This window comes from Conger conger, chromosome 5 (assembly GCF_963514075.1).
Source record: "Conger conger chromosome 5, fConCon1.1, whole genome shotgun sequence".
NCBI classification, from domain to species: Eukaryota; Metazoa; Chordata; class Actinopteri; order Anguilliformes; family Congridae; genus Conger; species Conger conger.
The window spans coordinates 53347367-53374072 of NC_083764.1; the positions used below are offsets into that span (position 1 = coordinate 53347367).

Here is a 26706-nt window from a genome sequence, read left to right on the forward strand (position 1 = left end):
TCAGGTGTCATAGTGAGCCACCAGAGAGACAGCAGCAGGTTTCACCGTATCCAAGGAAGCCCTCTGCTCCCCGCTGTGGGATGGCTGGGGGGCACCGGTGTTGGGGTGTCCAGCGGATGCCACCATGAAGGTTAAGTTGTTGTCGTGAGTATGGCGCACGGTTCGGAAGGGTTTGTTCATTTTGGACGAGCTCTTGAAGCTGGAGCCACTCTGGGGTGTCTGACACATCAGCAGAGCCAGGAAGCACCTGTAAAACTGACACAAACACACACGCACAAACACTGAAACAACTGCAAAACACACATGTGAGCATGCACACAAACACACACACACACACACAGCTGAAACAGCTGCATAAGACACAGGCCACTGAAAAAACACACAGATACAAACACCAGTAAAACTGACACAAACACACGCATACAAACACTGAAACAACTGCAAAAGACACACTCGCACACACATACACACAGAAATAAGACATACAAACATACTGAATCACCTGTAAATCTGACAAACACAGAGCAGAATTTGTTTTTGTTCCTCAGTACTTAATTTCATAAAACCCAATGTTATCACACAAAAAAAGATTTAAAGCTCATAATGGCAATAACCTCTCTGCCCTCCCACTGACAAAGTAGTGATTTACATCCAGATAAGCTCATTTAGCCAGATGGCTTTTTGGAGAAAAGCCATACAATAATAGTTATCAGTCAGAAATGTCCGTTTGTTCTCTGTCCTCCATAAACAACCTTTCAAGTTCAGCCTTATCACTTTAGTGGACATTTCTCATGCAATACTGGACTTGACTGCTAATTATTAGTTCATTTCCCAAAAGGAGTGAAATGGCAGGTAATTTAATTTACTATGAAAATTAATCTATTACTGAATCTTCAATTGAACACATGATGGCTGCAAACAAAATTACAATATATTTCACCATTATACATATCTTGATGTCCTTGAAAGAAATTATTTTGCTGGGTGTTGATGATTACAAATAAAGGCTTTGTAATTAAACTGAGCATGTGGGCTGCTGGGATGCAATATATTGTCAAGTATTGTTAAAGTGGGAGCAGATTGTCAATAGGAATGGCACCAAATAGGAATTGGATGATTCCGCCCTTGTGGGCCTACTTAATCAAAGCATTGACCTGGCCTACCGAAAATAAAAGTCACATTGGAAGCATCACAGTAGAAGATAAAAACAGGAACAATAAGCTGATCAAAAAGCTGGGTCTGTGATCAGTGTGACCCCAGATTCACTTGAGGTCAAGAGAGGGCTGAGCTGCAGATGGTATTGTTTTATGAAGGCCACATGTTATATGGGGTTTTTAATGATCTTAGAAGTTCACTCAGTGAGTGATATTAGTGATTAGTGATGCCTCGCTGTTCTACTGAGTGTCTCAGAATGTCTTTTGTTCCAGCAGCATTTTTCTATGAACACTTTTAAGGGTGCCAATAATTCTGGAGCCCACTGTATGTATTGCTTATGAATTTGCTATGTAGTGCTTATGACAGAGCTCTCATGTAGGACCATTCAAAGGAAGTGTTACCCACTATACCATCACATACACCATAGCACATCGCTTTGGGAGCCCCTTGTCACAGAGCAAACCATGCTCATCTGTGCAAACAGACTTCCTCATCTGTGCAAACAGTGACTCTTCAGTATTCCCAAGGAACAAAAACAAAGGCAGCAAATATGAGCAACCATTTAACCAATCGGGGACCCAGCAGGAGATCAACACTAATGGCAGGGAATAGTAGCTCTCCCTTGGAACCTTATTTGGTTCAGCCTTGCTGGACATGGGTGTTTGGTGTGCAATTAGAAACACATGATGCAGATAAGCAATGTGTTACTGTTGAATTTTCTGCCTTTTAAATTTGGGGATCAGTTAAATATTAACACCTCCCCCCCATGTTCCATTGAACTGTTTAGGGAGGACTGGAGCTTTCTGCTAGCTTTAGTCATTTTGAAGCTCTGAAAATTACATCCTGGATGTCTCTATTGCATAAACTAGCATAAAAATAAGTTAATCTCAACTTAAAACTTATATTGAGACTTAAAATAATGTATTATTTTTAATACTACCACTTCGATCATTCCAACCAGGCACAACCCCTACTTTGGGTAGTGGGTAGAAAAAAATAATAAAACTCTTCAAAGCGTTAAAAAGAACAAGGAGAACAGAGAACTTGGCACTTTTGTATTGATACGAAACATTGTCAATACATATGAAAAGTTGACAGCACAACGGCAATGTGGAAATAACAATAGCTATGGAAAGCATTCAATCGCAATGGCTCCATAAATACTGTAGCTGAAAACCTCAAGAGAATTTCAAGTTAGATCACTGGTTTAATTTGCCTTTACACTGCAATTAGCCAAATTATTAGGTTCACAGCAACAGTGGTCAGATGAAATTATTCACTTCATGTTCTGATTGCTTCGGTTAATTAATTTAATTTCCAATGTAAGTAGTCAGATTGGATTACTGATTTCACATTGTCACTGATCAAATCAGATTAACCCTTGTGTAGTCTTAACATTCTGTATACTCCCCTTGTCCTCAGGGTAAAAATTAACCTGCCTTCACTAAACCCCCCAAAAAAACAGCTTAATTGAATTTTAAACCCCAAATCTATTTTGCATGAAGAAACAACCTGTCTCATCACAAACTTTGTCATCAAATTTCAAGTTGAAAAAAGATAATTTAGGAAGTTTTCTCTGCTGTTAAACATAGTGGCGGGTCATTGTTGACCCTTAAGACAACACAAGGGCATTCCCTACAAGAGCATTCTCTTTCTTTGAAACCTTGAAACAAAAATACAATGATACCCATTGAACAGTTACTCAGCATATTATAAAATATACTTCGGTATTGATTAGCTAATGCAACCAATTCCTAATTGACATGAGCTCTTAGATTTTGTAAAATGCTAATTATAAATGGATGGAATACTAAAAATGATCACATTTTACAGTGCAGATAAAAAAGAGAATGTTCTCCTTTATGCAAGCTATAACAGCACAGCACTCAATCTGACTGTGTACAACTTCATTTAGTTCAATAAAATCTCCCAATGTTACAAATTACTTCCCAACCATGGAAAGCAATATTAAAATTAATGGGCTATAAAATCAAGACGGGAGGACATTAGTACACAGCACAGGCATTAATACAATGATAAATCTTTTTCACTCTAATTACAGTCACTCAAGACTGGATGTGGCACAGATTAAAAAAGGAGTGCTGACTTCCAATTTTATCCTCCCTTTAAATTTGTGGGCCTGCTAGTTCTAAGATATAGTAGCTGCACTTTTTCCAATAATGACATTATCCATAAATACATTATCAGTACATATTAAACATGACTTATTTATACAGCCATTTAATTCACTAAATCACCTCTAGCTTGTCAAGCAAAAAAAGTTTCCCTGCATTTGATGATAAATAGCAACAGGCAATGATTGATATTTGAAATTCATTTTAATTCATTAATATTTGCCAACCTCTGAGAATTATTTCCAACTAAAATCCATTACTCATTCTTTGCTTCACTTCTTTGACTATTACCTGAAATGCAGATCAGCCAAAATTGAATGTGGCTACTATGAAAGACCAATTCATAAAGAAATAATACAATTCATAAAAATTCATTTATAAAAAAGTCCTCAATGTAACCTTTTTTTTTTTTCAACCTTTAAACAATGCACCTTATCTTATTGCCTCTAATATAAATTCTGCTACATAAATGTCTAATAAGGTAGATTATTAGTAAGCCATGCTAGTCATCAGAGATGAGGTTATTTTAAGTTCAAATCGAAAGCTAGGTGAAGCAACTCCATAAAGCACCACAGCTAAGACACGGCCTGTGAACATTAATCACCAAAAAGCCAGAAAGCAAGTGCTAGATACAGCGTGACTTATGTCTTACTTCCCACACCAAATGACATTTGGGCCAAGTAATTCACTGTCTACCCTTTGGGAAAGAAAAGTACTCACCAGGACATGAGTTCCCCCACCACTCCAATAGGGGGCGCCCCTCCCATTCTTCTTCGTCTTTGTGGGCATGCAGGGCTACTTGTATCTGTACAGCATTTTTAGTCTTCAACTCGCCTCAACTCACAGTTTCCATAAATACGGGCTGGGAGGAATTGAAGACTGAAAATGACATACAGGACAAAGGGCTTCTTCGGTGGCTGAGGTGAGCACTTGTTGAAATATTGCAGACGTTTTTGGTGGCGAGGGAGGGGGGATGATGGAGCTGGGGTCATGAAGAGTGCTTCAGAAGCATTATTGCTTCCAATAACCACATTCATTTGTCTCCTCCAAGAGAAAATGAACCTGTGATAAAATGCCTATCTGTATGAGCTATAACATGACCTACAGGCTCATTTTCCCTGTGAGCATTACTGCTGCTGAGTGGGGGAGATGGGGGGATCAGTTATGGAAAAGTTTTCACATGAAAGGCAAACTGCCATATGCAGGTTGTTTTGTAGGTGAAATTGCAGGCTTTTGTTGAAGGGGAACATGGATGAAGACCTTCTTGTTTGTTTTTCTGACATATATACAAATAAAACACAAATAAACACTTGGGCCTTCATGCAGGTACCTATGCAAGTATCACCTATATGCTATCATTTTATACACACACACACAAACACACACACAAGTAAATAAAGCACAGAAACACACAAACAAATAGAGAAAGCTCGCACAAATAACCTACACACATACATGTATTCAAGTCATGACTGCTAAAGTCACCTTCATGCACAAACACAAACACACACACTTCATAGGTGTACTGACAGTCCAGACAGGGGCCAGTACATGCATCACCCTACGGGACATCCATAGCAATGGCTGTGTCCTGACACCATCTGCATCCACCCATCAGAGTGGCCGCACCTGCTCTCCATCCTGGCCATGTGGACCAGCCGGCTGATTTAAAGCATCATTTTAGATGGCTGACCCCCGTAAACCGATTGAGGTTCACTCACCTTGTTACTGATGCCCAGTTGAAGCTAATCATATTCTGCCTTTTCTATTTCTTTCCACCCAGCTTTCAGGGGGAAGGCCAAGTGACACACACTGCAATACATTGCTGTAAATTGTGGAATTCCAGGAGTCTGATAGGGGGTTGAGAGGCCAAAATGATTTCTTTCCCCCCTGTATGTTCTCTCCAACCACTCAAATAAATATACAGTGGATTCTGAAAGTATTCAGCCCCCTTCACTTTTTGGACTTTATTGTGCCATAGATTTAGTTTAATTTAATTTACTCTTAATAATCCGTAATAACAAAGTGAAAACATGTTTTCAGAAATTTACTAAAAATCTCTCATTTACATGTGTATCCAGACCCTTAATTCAGTACTTTCTAGCAATTACAGCTTTGAGTATTCTTGGGGACATCTCTACAAGCTCTGCACACCCGGGTTTGGGCAGTTTATTCCATTCTTCCTGGCAGATCCTCTCAACCTCCATCAGATTGGATGGGAAGCATCTGTGAACTGCCACCTTCAGGTGTCTCCCCAGATGTTCGATGGGGTTTAAGTCTGGGCTTTGGCTGGGCCTCTCAAGGACAGTCAGAGACTTGTGTCCTGAAACCACTCCAGCGTTGTCTTGGCTGTAAGGCCAATGTACTCCTGGAAACACTCAAAGCTTTAGAAATGGTTTCATACCCTTGCCCTGATCTCTACCTCACCACAATTATATCCCAGACATCAATAGAGAGTTGGACTTCATGGCTAGGCTTTTGTCCTAACATGCAGTGTGCATTGTGGCACCATATATACACAAGAGTTTGCCTTTCTAAACTACATCAAATCAATTCAATTTGCCACAGGTGGACTTTTTTTAAATACATTTCTAAAAACATGTTTTTACTTTGTCATTATGGGTTATTTAGTGTAGACTAATGTGCGAACATTTGCATTTTTATCCATTTAAAATGAAATCTACAACACAATAAAGTATGCAAAATGTAAAGGGGTCTCAATACCTTCTGGAGCCACTCCAAGATTATTATTTTTTCAATGTGTATTTTTTGTGTATATTGTGTGGTCTATGTAATGTCCAGCATTTAATATTACACAGGTGCAGTTTTACCACAATTTGGCCTGCTTATAGAGTTGTGCGATAGGCATAGGTTTTTCAAAGTTAGCCGGACTGGAGGTCAACCTGGACATCAACCTGGTCAGGGTCATGGTACCCAAATAGTCAGACTAAAGTCGTGGTCACGTGATTGACCAGCTTCAGGAAGGCACGCCTCTGCTCACCTGCTTGTTCATGAAGATATAGATGACGGGGTTGATGACAGTGCTGGTTTTTGCCAAGATGGAGGGGATAATGCTGGCCTCGGGAGTGACCAGACCTGGGCGGCCGAAGGTGGCCAGCAGAGCCATGATGCCATAGGGCAGCCAGCATAGCAGGTAGCAGACCACCATGGTGATTACCATGAAGAGCACCCGCTGTTCGCGCTTACGAGTCACACTGCTGTTGACTCCGCTCACCTGGTGGAACATAAGGGGAGAGGTCGTACAAGGAAATTAAACAAAGCAGAACAAGAAAGAATGTTTAGTGAAACCTCATATTAACAGCTCCCCTCAGTTCACATTATTTTCTCAATTCCAACAAAGCAGTTAACTGAGCAGTATCTGTGATGTCTGGCTCTACTGATGATAGCATTTCAGCTCCAAAATTCTCTCCAGGTTCTGGCCCTTCTCTGAGAAGCAGGTATTATAAGGACTTTCCTGAAACTCATCCTCACAGCCAGGTTATCTTTCCTTTCCTCTCAGCTGGTAGCTGGTTGACCGGTTCAGACCGGCTTTATGACCAACATGCTGGTTGACCAGCTCACACACAGCTAGACCAGCTTATGAACAACTTGACCAGTTCAATTTTCAAGCTGGTCAAGCTAGCATAGCTGAATGTACAGCAGGGTTTGCACAAACTATGGCCATGAACCATACATGGAGGAGTCAGAGTTCTGAGCGGAGGTCCTGGCATAATTCAGGTCTCTTAATAGCTCTTGAGGGTGAAAGCCCTACAGCATTTCATGCACTGTACTGAAGGTTTGGAACAGCTTTTTGTTTTGAGGTTGCTTTGCTGGGATACCCTGGATTGAGAAGAGTGAAAATTAAAAGTACAAAACTGTGCTGGCATAAGCCTTATCTTAAACATCGATGGCTAGGAGCTGTTGAATACTTATGCTGAGCATGTCAGTGCACAGAAAGGCAGATCTCAGCTCTTTTTTTCTCATTGCCTCTTCCTGCCTCTCAAGCGTAAACCCCAGCTGCTACCTTTCATCTGCTTTATGTGACTTCATTCTGTCCAGAGGGGTCCTGGATAGGATCTGTCTTTTCTTGCTGGGAGTTATTAAACTCAGATACCCAGCAACTCAAATTCTGCAAAATGCTTCCAGTTGTTAAACTGAAAGCCTGCTAATAATTAATTTTGAATGATGGACAAGATGCCATCTGCATCTACAACATAAAATCATCACAGATACAAGTGCAATTCACACTTTATAGAAGTCGGGGGATGTTAGATACCCAAGTATAACTTTAGATAAATCTAAAGTTAGATTCCTCCTCATTAATTTGCTGTCTCTCATTACTTGCCCATGAACAGTGCTTAACACAGCCCGTAGGACAGTGGTGTCTGTTCAGTAATTGTTGGGACTATCACCACCAAGGTGTTAATTAGCTGACAGAGTGCTTGAGCCAGCTTTGAGACAGTGCCTGTGTGACAGGTGCTTGTCTGCCAGACAGCGTGCAATGCCTTCAAGGCATCATGGGAGAATGGGCAGGGAGCACTGGGAGGAGGGAAGGGGGTAGAGTTTCCGGTCGGGGCCTATCTGTTAGTACCCATTTACTCTGATTGACAGCGAAATGGCAACAACTGTGAAAACTGTTTGCCAAAGATGCACCCTAAAAGCAAACAGCCACAGTGTCGCACACCCTTTGTATCATACAACTGGCATCAACTAATTACTCTGCAGCATGGAGAGCTCTCATTCTTAAATGGCTATGTCCCAGGCTCCCCAGACAGTTTTTATCTTGACATGTACAATGACGAACCTGCCAGCATATCGTAAATATCCAACTGAATAATTGTTGGCTTTGTGAACATTCCCAGAAATGTAAGTAATCCCAATGTATGTACAGTACAGTTTAGACACATTTTGGAGCCTTTTTTGACATTTTTCTAATTAATGTTTTATTTTCTCTGTTTCATCAACCAATTCACATGTGGTCAATATGAAGATTCTCAGCTTTTATTAAAGAGTATTTTTATACATGTATACATTTTTACCATGTAGCAATTGTTTTATACATTTCAATGTTTGAGGCAAATTAACATGAAGTCAAATGAAATATTCATGTTTTGTATTTGTTATATATTTGTCTGCCATGAAATCTATCACCAGAGTCTGAATATCTCAAGAGATACTAAAACCAATTTGCATTTAATTGGATCTCCATGGGAATTGGGGGTTGGGACTTGATTCAGCTGTAAATTATGCTGATACAGTATGGAAAACATTTGTGGATTAAATGGTATTTAGTCATCAAGGGTCTGAGCTATGTGAATTCACATGTGAATTGTTTGATGTCTTATTTCCTCTGTCATCAATCAGAAAAAGCAGAAAAGGGCCAAGTGTGTTAAAACTTTTGACTGGTGCTGTATTTGTCTGCTCTGCTGGATGTCCAGTGAAATCACAACAAACATCATAGAAATTGTATTGAACCTTCTGACATAAATGTTACTGACATATTACATATTATCCATGATGTTCTTTTATGAAAAGTTTGAGGGGAATTTACCTGTAAATTTGTAAAGCATGTCATATTTTTCTATGACTGACTTGTTTGTGCAATGTTTTTATCATAATGCCGACTCAAAATCTAACCAGAACAGTTTCCAACCTTTTTTAAACATTTCCGTTAGTATATAATTTAATTTTCATGCCATAGCTCTAGCACAGAACAGAAGTACATTTTAGAAGGATGTGTGGTTGGGTGGTTTATAATAATATAAAAAAGATGAGAACCCGAGAGCCACTTTCATACTATTTAATGCCACCCTGTATAAAATATAGATTTTTTTAAAGGGTGTACATCATAGTACATGTGCCCTACGAAGGAATAAAAGCAATCTATATAAGAACATTAGAATGGGTTCTTTGTGGAATGCTGCATCACAGTACTGTATCACCACAGTTATGTGTGTAATTATAGGAAGGGCAACACGTATGGATTAATTTGGAGATCCTATATCTGGAAACGCTGGTGGCTGGAAGAATGCTGAAAGACACTGAGCTGGCATGGCAGCTCTTGGCTCCCAACAGCATTAATGTTACGAGATGGAAAAGCCATGGAGGTAATGATATTGGACAGGAATCATGGGTGACCAGGTGCTGTTGGAATTAGTGTCGTCAGGAGGGAGGTTCCTTCCCAGTCACATGGTGTGTGAAAAGAGTGGTGGTCTTCTCTCTCCCTTTTCCTCCCTGCCCTATGGGAATGTTAGCACTTTATGTACTCTTTTGAAAAGGTGTCATAAAGAAAGAAAAGAAGAAAGGAAAAAAATTCACAGAGCAGGCCACATTCCATGTGTTATGGCCAAAACATTTACACTGCCAAAGCATTTAGTGTAATCGGAGCCTTGATGCAAATGAGTCGTTAAATCCCAACAGACCTTGCTGTTGTTCCAAGCAGGTTCCTGGACTCCGCCAAACAGAAAAGAAAGTGTGATTTTGTGTGTAATTGTCCACCCTTCCTCCTTGGAGATTGTTGGTGTTCGCTCACAAAAGAAATCAATAATGGGGCTTTCGCATCTGCCAAACAAGTTTTACTGGTTTTTACAGAGTTATTACACTTGAAATTACAGTATGTCAGATGATATAAAAAAAGTAGACAGAAAATGCACCTCAATGTTTTTGCCAACCAGCAGTAAAGGTGAATAATACACTGCAGATCAGTGGTGCTTGACCTACATCCCACGTTAATACTCCTTAGCTGACTGGTGGCATGGGTATGTTCAATCATCCTAACTGTTCAATCATTTCCTTCCTTACTTTTTTGTGGTCTTCAACAGCCATTGCAAGGAATCACAAATGAAATGCTTATTCCAAAAAGTTAAGGATAAAGGAAACTGCAGCTAATTTGGATCTGGGCCCGCTGACAAGAGAAACAGAAAGCTGACTGCAAGTAAAAGCATAAATGACAAAGAAAAACCAAGAGCAACAAAAAAACGATGGACAATCTTGTCCTGTTTGCAGGTTTATTCTGTGGCTTCTCTGATTGGGTGTGAGCAGGGAGGAAGCACTCTATCTCTGACGGACTGCCTGTCTTGCTTCAGTGACCATGTTCCTAAATCCTATTGGATTACCTGACTGCTTTGTGATGGGGCTCAGAGTGACTGATTATATGCTTTGTGTAGCTCCTCCACTTTATCAAGCCAGGCATGTGATTGTGTAAAGACCTTCCTCAGCACTAAGTTCCACGCTTGGATAGGCCCTGCCACAAACATTCAAAATAATTTTGTCTCAATGTGCCCCCCCCCCATGCCCACTCCTTCCCTCCACTTTTCTTTCCTCTGTCACTATACACTATACTATTCCCCCCTCGGCACCATAGAGCCATCACCTGGGAGGTAAGACAGGACTAAGATATGCCTAATTAAAACAGAGGACTGTGGGAAAACATTGGTAATCAGTTGCATAAAAGCTGACGTGTGTCCAAGACTGCAATTGTTTGCAGCAAACTATTGAACAATTTTATGAATGAGCATACCATTTAGTTTGCCACCAATACCTGTTTAACCCTTGTGTAGTCTTAACATTCTGTACACTCCCTTTGTCCTAAAGGTAAAAAATGGCCTGCCTTCAGTAAAGCAGATGCAATAAAGCAGATTAATTGAATTTTAAACCCCAAATCTTTTTTTGCATGAAGAAACAACCTATCACTCATCACAAACTTTGTCAGCAAATTTCAAGCTGAAAAAAGATAATTTTCAGGGTTTTCTCTGCTGTTAAACATAGTGACCCTTAAGGCAACACAAGGGTTAATACAATTGGATGCCACTTAGGTCTAACAATGCCAGTAACTGATTAATTTCTAACCTGTGATTTATTTTTGAAGGTAAGAACAAATATTAATTACATTGATTAAAATGTATTATAACAGCCAAATGATTGTCAAATTTTGTCCTCTCACTGTTTTCCCCTTCAGCAGTTATTTTTGTTTGCCGCACACCTTTTCACACTGTTAGCCAACGTTAGCTAACGTTCGTGTCGAACAGAAAATGTTTGAATATGTTGCTGAATATGTTTGCCATCTTGAATGCATGTTAGTTCTTTGCTACTAGAACGATATGCCTGACTAAAGGATGCTCAAGCCGACTGAACTGATTCTTTGAAATCTCTTTGGCATAATATCCTTATTTATATCTAGTTTATTTTAAAATCAGTATTGATAGTAATATATAGTAATTTAGTGATTTAGGAAAGTACAAACCTATTGATGTATACCTGCTAGTGCATATTCCTGCTTCAAAACCAAGCAGCATTTGTTATTAACTTCAGCTCACAATTATAGCAACTTACTAGTTGTGGATAATTTCCCCCTCTCTTCACACAAACACATTACGCACACACCCACGGAATGCACACAGTCAACAATGGGGATGTGGTTGGGAGTGGGGTGCAGCCTTGGGTTTTGTAATTAAATGGGCCGTGTCCTATTACACTTTAATCATATTGACTTCGGCATGATAATTATTCATGTGCCCCATATGAGGTCAGCTTAATAAATGGACAGAGCACAGATTTCAAACAGCAAAATTCATTAAATGTATTGATAATATAGGTGGAATAGCTGAAGAACAAATAATTAGAAAACCAAAATGATAAATCAGACAGAAAATTTGCATTTTTTGTCAAGATTATGGAGTGATCATGTCAGTTGTTTAAAGTTATGTGCTGTAGTTTCCTGTTAAACACAATGCCTTGACAAAACATGCAATTCTTTGTCTGATTAATAACTGCTTTTCTAATGACACACGTGTACATGTGAATGAGTGTGTGTGTGTGTGTGTGTGTGTGTGTCTGTGTGTGTGTATGCTGCTTGTGGTTATTTTAATTTAGATGTTTTATTCTGCCAGTATATTCCTGCCCCCTGCTATGTATCAGGCTTCATTTGTCTTCAACTGTGCATTTTCAAGTAAGCAAATACTTCCCAATATGGACCACATGGCTACTAAAAATATGGAAATGGAATCATAATATTCTTCAGGGAAAATGTCATTCCCAGACCCCTGTGGGCCTTTAAAATACATTTTTGGATCTTTCCGCTTTAGCAGTGATTCAGGTGCCTTGAGTTTCAGAAAATGCTTTGAAAAAACAAACCAGACTAGACCAAACTAGACCAAACTAGACCGATACCCATACACATTGAACCAGGACAGGAACAAACAAAATTTTCTTTGTTTCATGTTTCTTGTCCTTGTGCGCTTTCCGTAGCCCTTCACTCACCTGTGTCTCGTTGCCTGTTTCCGTGCACTCACACCTGTTCATCTCTTCAGTTAATTTGTCAGTGTATTTATGCCTCCAGTTTTCTCTGATTCTTTGCCAGATTGTCATGTGTCCCGACCATACTCTTCAGCATTTTTCTGCCTGCTTGTTCTATGTACTGACCTTGTTTGTGTTTTCTTTTGGATCTGCCTTTTGTTTAGTTTCTGGACTTATCTGGAGTTATCAGACTTTGCTTACCCTTTTGGGTTATGATTCTCGGATTGTGTTCTGTACTGTTGCCTGTTTGGACTGCCTTCTCATGTCTGGACCTTTGCCTGTTTCTACGACTACAAACTCATATTTGACCGTTGCCTGTTTGTACCACGAGCTGTCCAATAAAGACTCTTTGCATCCAGCTTCAGGGATTGGCTGTCCCCCTTTGCAAGGAAGCCTCAAGGCGACAGATAGAACAGCAAAAAGCTTGCACCAAATAGAGTGAGTCACTCTTTCTTTTTTTTACGCCTTTTTCAGCTTTATTGGACAGTATGGTATAGAGAGACAGGAACAATGGGAGCGAGAGAGAGGGGAAGACAAGCGACAAATGTCTGATTCGAACCGCCGACGTCGCGGCTCAGCAATGAGCATGCGGTCAGCGTTCTACAGGCTGCGCCACCGAGACACCCGAGTGAGTCACTCTTACTTTACTATCTTGCTGGACTGCTATCTTGATTTCCACATCTTAATTATACAATATATTTATTTATTTCCTTACATAATTGTACCCTTTTAACAACCAAATTGTTACAGTAATGTAATTCAGTTTTTTAAACAACATTGTGTGTTTGAGAGCCTGTATACTTTTACTCAAATTAACAGTTGTATTTATGTAAATCAGCCTGAATAAAGATAAATTAATGACCTGAATTAGAGGAAATTGCAGTGATATGCATGATAAACACATGAATGCAATTGATATTCCACTCAATAATAATCAGCTATAGAAATGGCAGAAGTTAGCCCCCTGACTGAAATATAAATTGATATAAATGGCTGCATTAGGCTTTCAATGACCACCGGTACAGGAAGGTACCGGGAAGATTACAACCAGCAATCAATGTCCACTAATAAAGGGAAATTTCTATGTGCATTAACATTGACAGTCATCAATGCAGAAAAAATTTGAAACAAATTGATCAAACATAAATCTTGCAAATGTTGAAAATGTATTGAACTGCCTTGAGGTTTCTGTGCTGCTGAATGTGCTTGTCGAAGCATGAGAATATTAGAACATTTTCAGACAAAAAACAAAAACCCATCATTTGGCAAATTCTCAACAATAAAAATATCATTTTTCCAGCAGCAAGAAGCAAGAACTAAAAAACGAGTGTTGCTGAGCCTGCTGACTCGGGCCCCAGAGAAAGTGAGGGAGTCTCAGATCACCCAAAGGATCAATAACAGTGACCTGAAATGCACAAACTGAGTGCTTTGTAGGCAGCATGCATGACCCATAAACACAAGCACCAGGAGTTATCGTAATTAAATGAGCCGTGAAAATGGCCCATGGAGACATCTGCTCAATGGCGGCTAAAGCAGACCCGCTAACCTGCTTATGCTCGGATCTCCGCGAGAACGAAAGGCTGACGTTCCCGAAGGAGAATGGGAGTCTGGCCCGGCAGCTTAATAATCCTCCTAAGCGCTGCGATCAAAGGCACGTGTTTACAAATGAGGATGTTAATTTTATCCTAAGGAATTGTCTAAGGTCCTCTGGGAACCAACACAGCAAAGGCTGACATGCCAGTTTAAAGCATACATACTTACACGTGGTTCACAGTGGTTTTAAAACTGTGAGCCCAGCAGCCATTATTAAGGAAAATACGCCGACTGAGACATCTCTCATGATTAACATGTTATCTATAAACCTCATAATTTTTTAGGTTAATTATTAACATTAACCTAACACCTTATTATTGTTTGACTAGCACATGATCAGAAACAGAATAATATTTTTTTTACATATGTAACCAAAATGCAGTGTTTTATTTCACGGCTGCAAAGGAAGCTGTGATGTCGTATGTAATTTATCGAACTAGATAAACAGCTGGTCATCCGACATACTGTTTGCTTTCTTTTTTCTGTAATAAAATAGAACATGTAATACGTATATCTCACTGGAGTTTGATTTATTGTTACTACATTTGAAAATAAAATATTAGGAAAAAAATCTATGGACATTAACAGTAATGAAATAACTGGTAATTGGCAGTGGGTGAAGACTGCAGGCCAAAAGTCCCAAAGTTAACTTGATCTCTATAGCCCTGAAAACCACTTGGCATATTTGTCTTATAGACTTCCTTCAGTGGTGTTTGCAGAAGTAGCTACACATAGGCAAATACAGACTCGGTCTTACAAAATTACAGCTAGGCAGATAATCTTTTTAAAGTTCTACATGATGCAATGCAATGACCATGAACAAAAGCACATAATCATCATGACCAAAATATGGCAACTGACATAGGGATAATAAGAAAATAGTTAAATGTTTCATAACCATCTTATCCTATCATGTTTGTTTATGATGTTTATGTTTATGAATACATTATGCACTTAAGGTAGCCTATTACACTACATGAGACCCACTTTAAAGACAAGCTGAAATCAAAATGAACTTTTTCCTCAATTTAGTCAATTCATTATAACCATACAAACACTTCTAGAAAGATCACTGAGCACTTTTATTAGGTAGACCTGCACACCAGCTGGTTAATGAAAATATTTAATCAGCCAATCATGTGGCAGTCCATAACTACATTACTTTGGCAAGTTAGGCATGATATAAGCATGATAATACCCTATGATCAAGGAAATAATTGCCCTCCTCTTCATGTCAGGCCATAGCACCATGCTGTCGGGCAATTATTTCCTCATAACTGATTCATTCATATGATATTATCCCTTACTTAATTCCGCAGTCACAGTTTCACATTTCACAAAAAGAATGTATTTTCAAATACTCACTGAATATATGTAATCGTCAAACTCTAATAAGAGCTATATTTTAAATTAGAGTAACAAGCTAAACTACTGATATGTATTGCAGAAGTGTCCCTTGGCATCCTTCAAGATAATGTTATGCAGGGGGCCCATATTAATTCTCTCTCTATTCACACTGCAAATCACAAGTGTCAAATCAAATGACCCAAATTAGCTGACCTGTCAACCATGTCACAGTTAAACAGTGGCTGTTTTCTCAGAACAAATATTGACTGCAGATAAAAGATAATTAAAAACAGATTTGTCTAATGGAGTTCAGATTTCAGTACAATAGCCTGGATAGGTTCCAAAAAAGCGTATACATGTCATAAATGTGAATGGCTATGACTGCTAAATGCCACATCATTATGCAGTGTAGCACATAAAAATCAATTTCTGGGAAGAAAGTAATTGATCTTTTTTGCTGTCTGTCAATCATGTGGACTCCAGGTAGATGGTGGAGATTTGCTGTAAAAAAGGCATGTTACATTATTATAGGGAAATTGATCCAAGACAGCCATGGCTTCTTTGAAAACATATTCTTTGAAAAGGTCTACAATTAAATACATCAGCACCATGTTGTGTGTGTGTGTGTGTGTGTGTGTGTGTGTGTGTGTGTGTGTGCAAAAACTGCATGTGTGTGTGTACATAAGAAATATGTCTGCTGGCCACACATTCCATGGATCTTATCAGAATTATAATAGAGTTGGTGCAATGGTAGAATAACGACCAGGAGTTAGAGATCAGGAACTCCTTGAGTCCACAAGACATTTGAATTAAATCACAGCTGTTGGTCAGTACACTACTGCCTACTTGATAGGTGCCACAAATTGTCAATATCCTCCCATTATGTGTATTACAAACTCTTGATCAAAGGTGGAAAAGTGGATAAAATGTAGTCATTGGAATGATTTGGGGTTCAGTCTTGACTCCTGAGTGTCATTTGTGCCCTTTGTCACTGCTGCATAATTTCATCAAGTTTAAGAGACAAGTTTTTCTCACAGCATACTGCTGCAAATTAAGCTAGACTATAACATTGGCAGCCATGTGTTCATTTGTGTAGAACTGTGGAAGAAGGATTTAATGTTCCTGGCGGATTTTTTCTTTTAGTTATACTGGTCATTGAGTTAGAAATGAGCTATGCATGTCAAAGCCTGGATATGAGATATGTTGGTCAAAATTAATGGAAATGAGATCATAATATCCTTTTGTCATTTACTGGTGGCTTCAGCCTGCTGGGCCACTCCCTTGGAAAACATGCCCAGTGCAGGTCTGCAAGAGTATGTTTTGGTTGCCTAGTTGCGGTAATGCCGCAGCAAACATATTACCTTAGACAAACACATAGGTCTCATTGGCGAAACTCTTCCAACTACTTTGTGGGTGCGAGATAATGGTCGAAGTCCATTTTTATTGAACACTGTGTTCATTACAAGAATGCAGCCAGATTGCTGTCTCCAAAGACAGGCAGAACAGTTTAAATTCATGGCTTTTTTTCTAACTAATTGAGACTCCACAGTTTTGCCTCCACAGCTAATTTCATGAATATGCTAAAAAGTGGAACCACTGCCAGTGGTATGGAAACCTTTTCATAGATGCAAGTCCTGTTTGAAAGAAACTTTTTTCTTTCCTACTTAATCATAATTAAGTTGGCAAATGGCACACAGTACAGTATGTACCTCTTCCCAATTGCACATTGGCTTTTCGTCCCAAAACAGATTCTGCTCTCTGAAGCACACAAATGGCAGGCTCTATAAATTACAGGCGCAAGTGGCAGGCTGTCTCATTAGAGCGTTTCATTTTCATGGCGGCAAAGCAATATATCGGCTTCCATTGGAATGGGAGCTGTCTCTGCAACGACCTGAATGTCAGGCTCCGTTTCCTGGGGCTCCAGGGGGCACGGGCCACTTTAAAAATGTGTCTACGCCTGTGGCACAGGGACCAATTAAAAGCTGTTCAAAATCAGAGGCAGCGAAGGGGTGGACTCTGGGGCACTGCTGACAAACCTGCCTGTGGAGTGCCGGGTCCAACCCGACCCCAGAAAAGGCGTCTCCTCGTGGCTGCAAATGAACTTCCGAAAAAAAGGCAGCCCGCACTGCGAACGCTCCCCTGCCTCCCTCACGTGAACCACCATCCCGTTAAATGACCGCACGGCGCTGACACTGTATCCTCCATCAATCAGCAGCTGATGCAGCCACATCCTGGAAGATGTGCAGCAGTCTTTAACTGGTATTCCGTCAGTGCACTGCATCTCTTTCCTGGCTATGATATCCCTGTCATGCTGGCACATGCCTGCTACCTCTGTGAACATTGCAAGAGCTCCGTGAGATCACACCGTGAGGAGGCTAGGCTCTGCTTTAGTAGGCTGTTGGTTTAAATCTCAGGGGCGTTTGGTTGGCAGCACTCATCTTTCAGACTTAAAAATCTTACATCTGTTAGCACATTGTAGACAGGCCTCATTCATCAATTTTTTCATACATCTGAGTGTAAATTTATGTGTATTCGGAAACAAGCTAACAAATTCCACTGGATTTATCAAACACCAGTCCCCATAACTTTTTTCATATCTAGGTGTGTATGTTGATAAATACCAATCAATCATAAATGAAAATTGCATTCACAGAACTTGTCTTAAGCATGAACTGATGCCCCAAAATACCTTATAAGGACCTTGGAATTCCATTTCAGGCAATTTAAAGAGATGGCCAAGAAAAGATTAAAAAACGTATTTGAACCAGCGATTAATTCAAATAATTTTGCTACTCTTTGTAAAATTAAAATAAAACATGAAAATTAATTGAATAATTAAAGTACAAAACAAGCTTTACAACAAACTGACATCCAAAAACTTTGTTAAAACCAACATTATTTCTGTAAATGCATTTACAAATGATTAACAATCAAATTTACCAGAGTGTGATCACTGTGTGGAATAGCTTGCCAGGTCAGAAACTGCACTTGGATTTTTCAGACCAAGCATGATAAGGTGCTAGATACTATCTAGCTTTTAGATAAACTTAGCATTTGTCATACTCCATGTTTATTTTGTTTCGGTGCTCGGCGTTGTCTGATCATCTTTTGTGTCCGCTCTCACTTTTCATAGTCTGTTCAATCATTCATTCACTCATTCATTTCACCTGTGCCTCGTTTACCTGTTCCACACACTCACCCGTTTGTAATTTCAGTCCAATCACCTGTATATTTATACCTCAATGTTTGCGTCAGTTCTTCGCCAGCCATTGTTTTGTGCTTGTCTCTAACTCTCTAGCGGTTTCCGGATTGTCTGTTCTGTGTATCGACCCCTTTTTGTGTACCCCGACTTGTTTTTTGGATTCTGTCTCCATTTTGACCTGCTGGTGTCGACTTCGGACTGAACTTGTGGATTACAGTACATTTTCTGGATTTCCCTTTGTACCCTTGCCTGGTCGGACTGCCTATTCATGTACAAACTCTTGCCTGTGACATCGACTCTGTTTTGGATTATCTGCATTGTATCTGTCTGCTGGCTATCGACCCCTGTTTGTTTTACCACCCTTGAAGGCCACCAAACTAGGAGAAAACTCTGGTCTGTGCACTCCACCAGCACACTCTTTGGATGAGCAAAAATTTAGCTCTTTTTCATATTGCATGTGATCCTCTGGACAAGTCAACGGGCTCACTAAACAATCACATGTTTCTCCCATAGAGTCCTGCTTTTGATATTATATTAATCCTTTACAGTATAAGGCAGGAGTACTAGTGCTTATCATAGATGAAAGAAGACAAATTGATTGTGCACTGCAATTGAGAAAAGAGGAGAGCACTTTATTAAACTGGAGGATTTGACAGAGGATTTGAAGTTGTAATAGATATATTTGTCTTCACATTGTCTTTAATTAAAAAAAGAAACCGAGAGAATATTTATTGGTAATCTTTAGTCCTTCTTTATATATTTCATTCCATAAATCAGCCAACTACAACTCTATTTCTCCCGAAAGATGCACTGTGCTGGGACTACCTGGCATATGTGGCTCCAGAGTTGTCCCATGTGCAATATATCACCCTGGAAAGTGCCAGGTTCTATTTCCAACCTTCTTCCTTAACGTTTGGCTATTAATTACTATTAATGCTTTTTCTCTGCAGTCACTAAAATGAACATACCAAACTGTGTCCATATATAACACACGTTCATCTGTGAGATACATATCTGAACAAATGTTGACCGTGGTAAATGTCTTGTCTTCAACCATGTCCCTTTATGCTTCATGTCACTCACTTGGACTGCATTCAAAGTCAAAAGTAAGCACAGCTCTTGATTGAATCCTGGGGCAAAACATGTTCATTGGACGTGTGTTCAGGTCATGAAACCTCAGACTCACCTGTTTGATGGCTTGCAGCAGCTTCCCATAGCAGTAGACAATGACAATGAATGGGAGGATGAGGCAGAAACAGAAGAGGCAGATGATGTAGGAGATATTGTTGGCGTTCTTGCCGGTCCAGTTCACAGAGCAGGTGGTCCCAGGGCCCTCCAGCCCGTATTTGCTCCAGCCGAAGAGGGGTGGCACCGCCCAAACCAGTGAGTAGGCCCAGGACAGGCCAATGCCCAAGCCAATCTTGCGGTAGTTGGTGGCGTCGGCCTCTGTGGGGGCCATCATGGTACAGTAACGCTCATAGGACAGCACAGCCAATGTGATAAGAGACACCACACCTGGGGGACAGATGGTAGGACAGGTATCAGGATGTGAAAGTGAGCCCCAGGCTCCCTGAAACTAACATGATTTAAGAATTAAGGATAGTGTTCCTCGAACAGCGTTGGAAACGGCCTCTTGTTCCAGACAAGTTCTTATGAAATAAAGAAGTATTGCAAGTACAGTATAAACCTACACACCCTCAATCACCCTATTTACAGTTTTGGATTACAATTAATGGATTGGGGCGACATGGCTCAGAGAGCAGTCGTCTGGCAGTCGGAGGGTTGCCGGTTCGATCCCCCTGCCCAGGCTGTGTCGAAGTGTCCCTGAGCAAGACACCTAACCCCCAAATGCACCTGACGAGCTGGTCGGCGCCTTGCATGGCAGCCAGTCGCCGTTGGTGTGTGAGTGAATGGGTGAATGAGAAGCATCAATTGTACAGCGCTTTGGATAAAGGCGCTATATAAATGCCAACCATTTACCATATATTCAAACAAGTTCTGTCAATGCCAGATTTGCCTGGTATGTTACATAAATATTTACTGGTAACACTAAAAAAAGTGAATAAAATTAATACATTTTTATTGGAAAAAATATCATGGAGGAAATGTCAATATGATTAATAGTGCTCAATGAAACTCACATGTCAAAGACCTTTAAAATAACAAACTAACGAAATGTTTTACGTGTCGAGAAGGTTTATCCTAAAAAAATGTTAAATGTTAGCCCGGGGGCAAATGTCACACTGTCCCAAGAAAGTCCCTGTTGTGAAGAAGTGGAGGAGTCACACTTACATTGCTTTTTATGCATTCTATGAATCATGTTTCCTACTCTTGCCTCAGTTGTGTCCCTTGTGCCCCATTATGATTCATGAGGTTGACCCCAGAGAGGGTCATTGTCTTTTTCCCATTCGCTATCGTTATGTACCCATAGATTCTTTTTCTGTAGGTAATAGCAATGTACGTACAAGTCTGTGTTTATGTCTGGATGCGTATGTGCCAAGGCCAGATAGGCTCTATGCTGCACCTGTTTTGTTCTGTATCAGGTACAGGTATTAGTTGTTTTTCATTATTATTATTCAGGTGGAGATCATATTTTTTTATTTTTTTTTATTCGCCTGTTCTTACACAGAGGCCCATGGTGAATATAGCCTTTGGGCAGATCATACCTAATACCTGTCAAGTTGCATTGCTTTCTGGGATATCATTTTTAAATGGGTGAATGAACAGTGTACACTTCAGTTCTGTTGAAGGCTTGGTATGGCCGAAACATCAACTCTATTGATGATGTGATCCTGAACCAATTTGACCCATTTGCCTCACAGAACAGCATAGAACATCTTAGCAGCGCCGCCACATGGCTGCTGCCTCTATGTGGGGGAAACACTGGAATAAATATACTTTTTTATTTCACATTGTGACGTGTAATGGATTTATAGCTGAATGGTAGACGAGTATTTCAAGATTCCAGATCTGCGCTTATCTCATTTGTGACTACAAATTTTAAGTCGAGAACTGCACAATGGTATGCCGTTGGTGGTGTTGAGAGACATTGGATTAAAACTTTGATTGTGGAGCATTACATCAAGTGTGGAACTTTCATAGTTTTGAGCTTCTTTTTTTATTTTATGCGTGCTGTGGGACTACAGTTTGAGTTCCCAGATTGAATCGCTTCCAAAACCCCCAGCGCCCTCCCAGGCAGCCGCAGTCACTATTCATTTGGCCCCTCCTGAAGTTCATATTAAACACTGACTGTCCATTTTACACCTTATAGTACTATAGTAGAGCAAAAAGTGATGAGAGTTGATGAAACTGATTAATCAAAAATTCAACATTGGAAAAAATTCAACAGCCTGCACTTGTGGAAAACCTATCTAGGCACAAAATTGGTTTTAGCAATGAAATAAATATTGAGTTGTGTCAAGTCCATCCCTAGAGTGAAATGAAAGAGCAGCCTTGTGCATTTACAGACTGTATGACAGGGAGCTTTGTGGCAATTCATGTTCATTTTCTATACAGCTATTAATTCAGCCGAAACAGCCTGCCAAACAGGAGAAGGAGAGGACAGCATCCCTGGTCAGCTGAATGGTCCTCAGATATTCTTGCAAAGCAAACCCTTGATTTCTTAATTGGATCAATGATTGGACTTGGTCAGACAGAACACAGAAGAACAGAGAATAGGATCTGGGAGATGCTGTAAAATGCCTCTCCCTTATACACGCACACACACACACATACAATACAGATTGAACCTAACTCTGACATACCTAAATAAAGGTATTTACAAAGGTAGCTACACAGGAGACTCACTTTAAGTTATTTGTTACCCTTAGGACACAGATTGTTAAGACTTCACAAGGGTTAATTACCATGATCAACTAAAGCCCACTCCCCACTGGAAGCCCACTGTCCCGAGGAGAGCATTTAAGGTTTAGTTTCAAAACCTCCACATTCTCATTTTACCTTCTGGGAGCAGGACTGATTCAATGAGATTGGCAAGAGAATATGGATTATATAGCAAAAGGTTTGCAGGTTTTTGGTTTACTGCTCTGAACCACAATGCTTTCACTAGGAATTATAGCTGATAAGTGATAGGTTAACAGTCCACTCTCTTGAAGTCTAATGATCCCAATGCACTGAATATTAAAGCTTAATTAAAACTGTGATGAGGTTTTAGAGCAGGGATCATCAACTCTGTCAGCTGAATCCAAAACCAGTCCTGGTTTTCTGTTCTCACAGGTAATTTTGTGCTACAGATTGGCTAGACCTGACTCTTAGGTAAAGGGAGGGTGGAAAACCAGCAGTTCTGAATTTGCTGGTCCCTGTTTTAGAGTTTGCTAGCATCAATTTTATCATTAGGATAATTATGTATTTGTGATGTTCTAACCTATGTCTTGCCTCCAGAAATGCAGTCCATGACTATGGAACAAGCATGCCTCAACAATGTAATTGTCGATCCAACATTGCCGTCTGAGTTAATTCAGATTCTGATGGGCGAGGTTGTTGTGCAAAAGAATGATCATTGGAGCTATTCTCTGATGCTTGGCCTGTCAGATACTCTCTGTTAAAGTCATTGTCAATTAATCATGTGCCACTTTGCTACTTCTGCTAGCATTAACCCAGTGGTTGATGTGGATCTAACAGCAACCGATCCATTACATTACAGTGCCTAGAGTAACAAAAACCTCAGTCAAAATACTAAAACACTGCCAGCTCTGCAAAGTACTTTATTTGGGGCACTTGGGAGCCACTTAATACTTGAATTCTCTGTTTTCATCTGCAGGCTTCATATTTCTCCAATCCTTCATAAAAAAGGCCTTTTGTGATCTAAAACCTCAGGACTCCTCACTGACACAGCCCAGAGCCAACCAAAACTTTCTATTTTACAGTTTTATTCTCAGAATCAAACACGGTTTTATGAGAATATTTCATTGTTCAATTTGCTGGAGAATAAAAAGCTGTGATCGTCACAGAAGTGTGCCAATGGTAATGAATCCTTTTTGTTTAAAATAAAAGCTTTAAACTTGTAGTTGATGATACATAACCTGTTTCACATTGCTTTTAAAACAAAACTAATTTCGTATAAGTGATAATGATGGTAACTAAAACTCAAAATGGAGTTCATTCCACTCAAGTGCCTGTGGGGTCAGGGACAGGATTTCTCCCAGTTAGAGGTTTCTTTTCTTTTTTTTACCTCTGATAAACAGTTCAACACTTTGTAACAATGTAAAAAATTGCAATAACCAAAATATTTTCTAATGATTTATTTATCAGTATCAATGCAACAAGAACTTGTATGAACAGATTTGTTCTTAAATCGCTTGTACGAGTGATTTTTGAGAGTGATTTAAGTGATTTAAGAGAACCAATTTTCTTGTATTTAGAACCTTTTCTTAGATATTTTTTGCAGTGCTGGTCAGCCCAGCTCACAGAAAATGTTTCCTGTCTCCAACTCAATGTTTATGTTTAGACTTTGAAATGCAGAATTCCCAAATACACCTGGAGATGTTCTTTGCAATGTGACATCACTGTGAAGTACAAGATCATAGTTGGGTCCACCATTAACTCTACATTCACCTGTAAAAGTACACATGAATTACAATGTTCAATGTTTACATTTTTGTTTCTTTCAGACTAGTTTGCATAACATGGTTTGTTTGTTCGAACTACAAACGAAAACTTTCAGTTACCCATCAATCAGTAGACCGCAATATGTATGTAATTACTCAAGAGCTACACTGTATGTTACGAGATTGTTACACTTGCATGACCTGAGATACAGGATCCATTCAATCTGGTGCTTGAAACCCAAACCAAAGCAGCAAAATTACTGCCCTTGTAATGAACTATACATCTACAGTAAATTCCTCAACTGTATCATTAGTCACAACACCCAGATGTACCTACTAATATGTCTCCTTCTCACTCTGCCTTGGTGGGTTAACATTATTGATTTTATCAAGGTTATGTTGTGGAGAGCAGGACAGTGCAAAGCTCAAAGGAAATGAATGAACTCTCCTCTGTAGCACACAAGGTTACACTGTTCTTGCTGCTTGATTATCACTTGAAAAATCACCTTGGGCTATTCTATGACCACAGGAAGGAGAGATAAAGTGTTTGTCCATAAATTCCCAAAAGCCATTTGGTGTGCACAGGGGACATCCAACTCCTGTATGTCCTTCCCTGTAGTTCACTGTAAAATATATTTCACTCTATCTCTTTAACATTCTTCAAGGAAACACATACCATAAATAAATACACCAGTAATATAACTCTGGAGATAAGACGGACTCGCAGGCAATAGAGATATCTTCCGCAAGGGTCACCTGTCGTCCTCGTGTAACCTAGATCCTCCGTCCACAGACGCGCGTGAAAACGAGCAGAAGATATCAACAACAAAAAACAAAAAAATTAATAAAAGATTGAATCAGAGGTTAAGGAAACCTTCGCTGGCGGACCCGTGAGATAGAGGTACTATAAGGATTCTAGAAAGCGAATCAGGCGATCAGTTATGTTCTGCCCCATGCACCTGTGCTTGCACAGTGTTATGTCATGGACAGTAAGGAGAATCGTTTCCCACATCTCCCTTGTTCCCTTTCTTGATTGAAACCCACATTATGAATGTTCTACAATCTTCAATCGTACAGAGTACAAGAGGTATTCCGGTCACGTGCTGCGAAATGTTAGGAAAAACCTTTTTTTTTATTTTTTTTTATATCAGAGAGGCTTGCCATATTTTACCCGTTCAATCACTCATGAAAACAGAGCTTTTCGGATTAAGAGGATTGGGATTGTGAAAAAACAGCGTCCTGTAGCTTCTTTGCAATGTATTCCGTATGCCCCCCTGAAGCATGCAGAACTTTAAACGGAAGTCAGTGCTGAATGGAAAGCGGGTTGCAGCCACCATTTAAGAACAGGAACACGTTTTCCTTCCTTCGTTTCTACAAATTCAACAAATTGGACAATGGTGTTTCGCTAATCTATTAACTATTAAAGAATACCAGAAAGTGTAGACAGCTGCTAAAATATGTATTACAAAAAAGCGAGATGATCACATTTCTCTAAATGGTCATGGAAATGACCCATGACATCTTCTGTGAGATTTTGTGGACGGGAGATGAATTTCCTCTTACATGAACATTCTATTCAAAGGTTTATATACGGCAACTTCCCTTCCTTAGGACTGTGCTCTGTAATTTGACCACAAACACATATTCCACACGGTTATTTAAAGGCAGTGCCGCAGTAAACTTAATCAGCAATTTTACAGCATATGGGAAATGCATGCTAAGAAGAACTCATTAGCAAATTTGTGAGCCCTATACGTTGCTTAAACGGCGCATAAATACAGAATACAGACTAGTAAGCACGTTTTGGGAGCAGCCGATTTAGTAGGCTATGCGGTTGCACGTAGACGCACATCAGTCAGTAATTTAGAAGTGCTTGATTACTACGATTAAACATATTTCATGTCCATCACGGATACAAAATCTGGTTCTTGTTCAGAATGCACAAGGGCTCCAAATCAAGCGCATAAGTTGGTTAAAGCATTTACTTTCTGAATACAAAAGTATCATGTATCCGTTTCAATGTCGGTAAGAAATTACACTTACCGAATAATGTATTAGCGAAGCCATACCACACGCATCCAATCGGTCCGATGAGCCATCGTCCCTGCGTGCTGGCAGCGAAGCTGAACGGAGTTCCAACCACACAGACCAGCAGATCACTGAAGGAAATATTGATCAGTAGTAGGTTTATGGGCGACCGAAGTTTTTCGTAGCGGCAAAAGAGCACGAGAACAAGCAGGTTGTTGAGGAAACCAAAGGTGCCGATGAATCCAAGACACACCGCCACGATCAGGTGCCCTGTCGGGCTCAGCGTACTATGAGAGGGCGCATCCAGGTGCCCCTCGCTGTCGGTGGCACACCAAGCGCTGTCAGAGCTTGTGCAACTACTAAGGCTCACGTTGGACACAATCAT

At 39.9% G+C, this 26706-nt stretch overlaps 1 protein-coding gene across 1 annotated transcript; it reads right to left on the minus strand.

Annotated features, from left to right (window-relative positions):
• On the minus strand, positions 1-26706 carry LOC133128913 (vertebrate ancient opsin-like). Its single transcript, XM_061242721.1, has 4 exons — positions 26337-26706; positions 19913-20241; positions 6292-6525; positions 1-255 (listed from the first exon to the last, which is right to left on the minus strand). Exons 1-4 carry the CDS (start codon positions 26704-26706, stop codon positions 1-3), a joined length of 1188 nt encoding a protein of 395 aa, XP_061098705.1.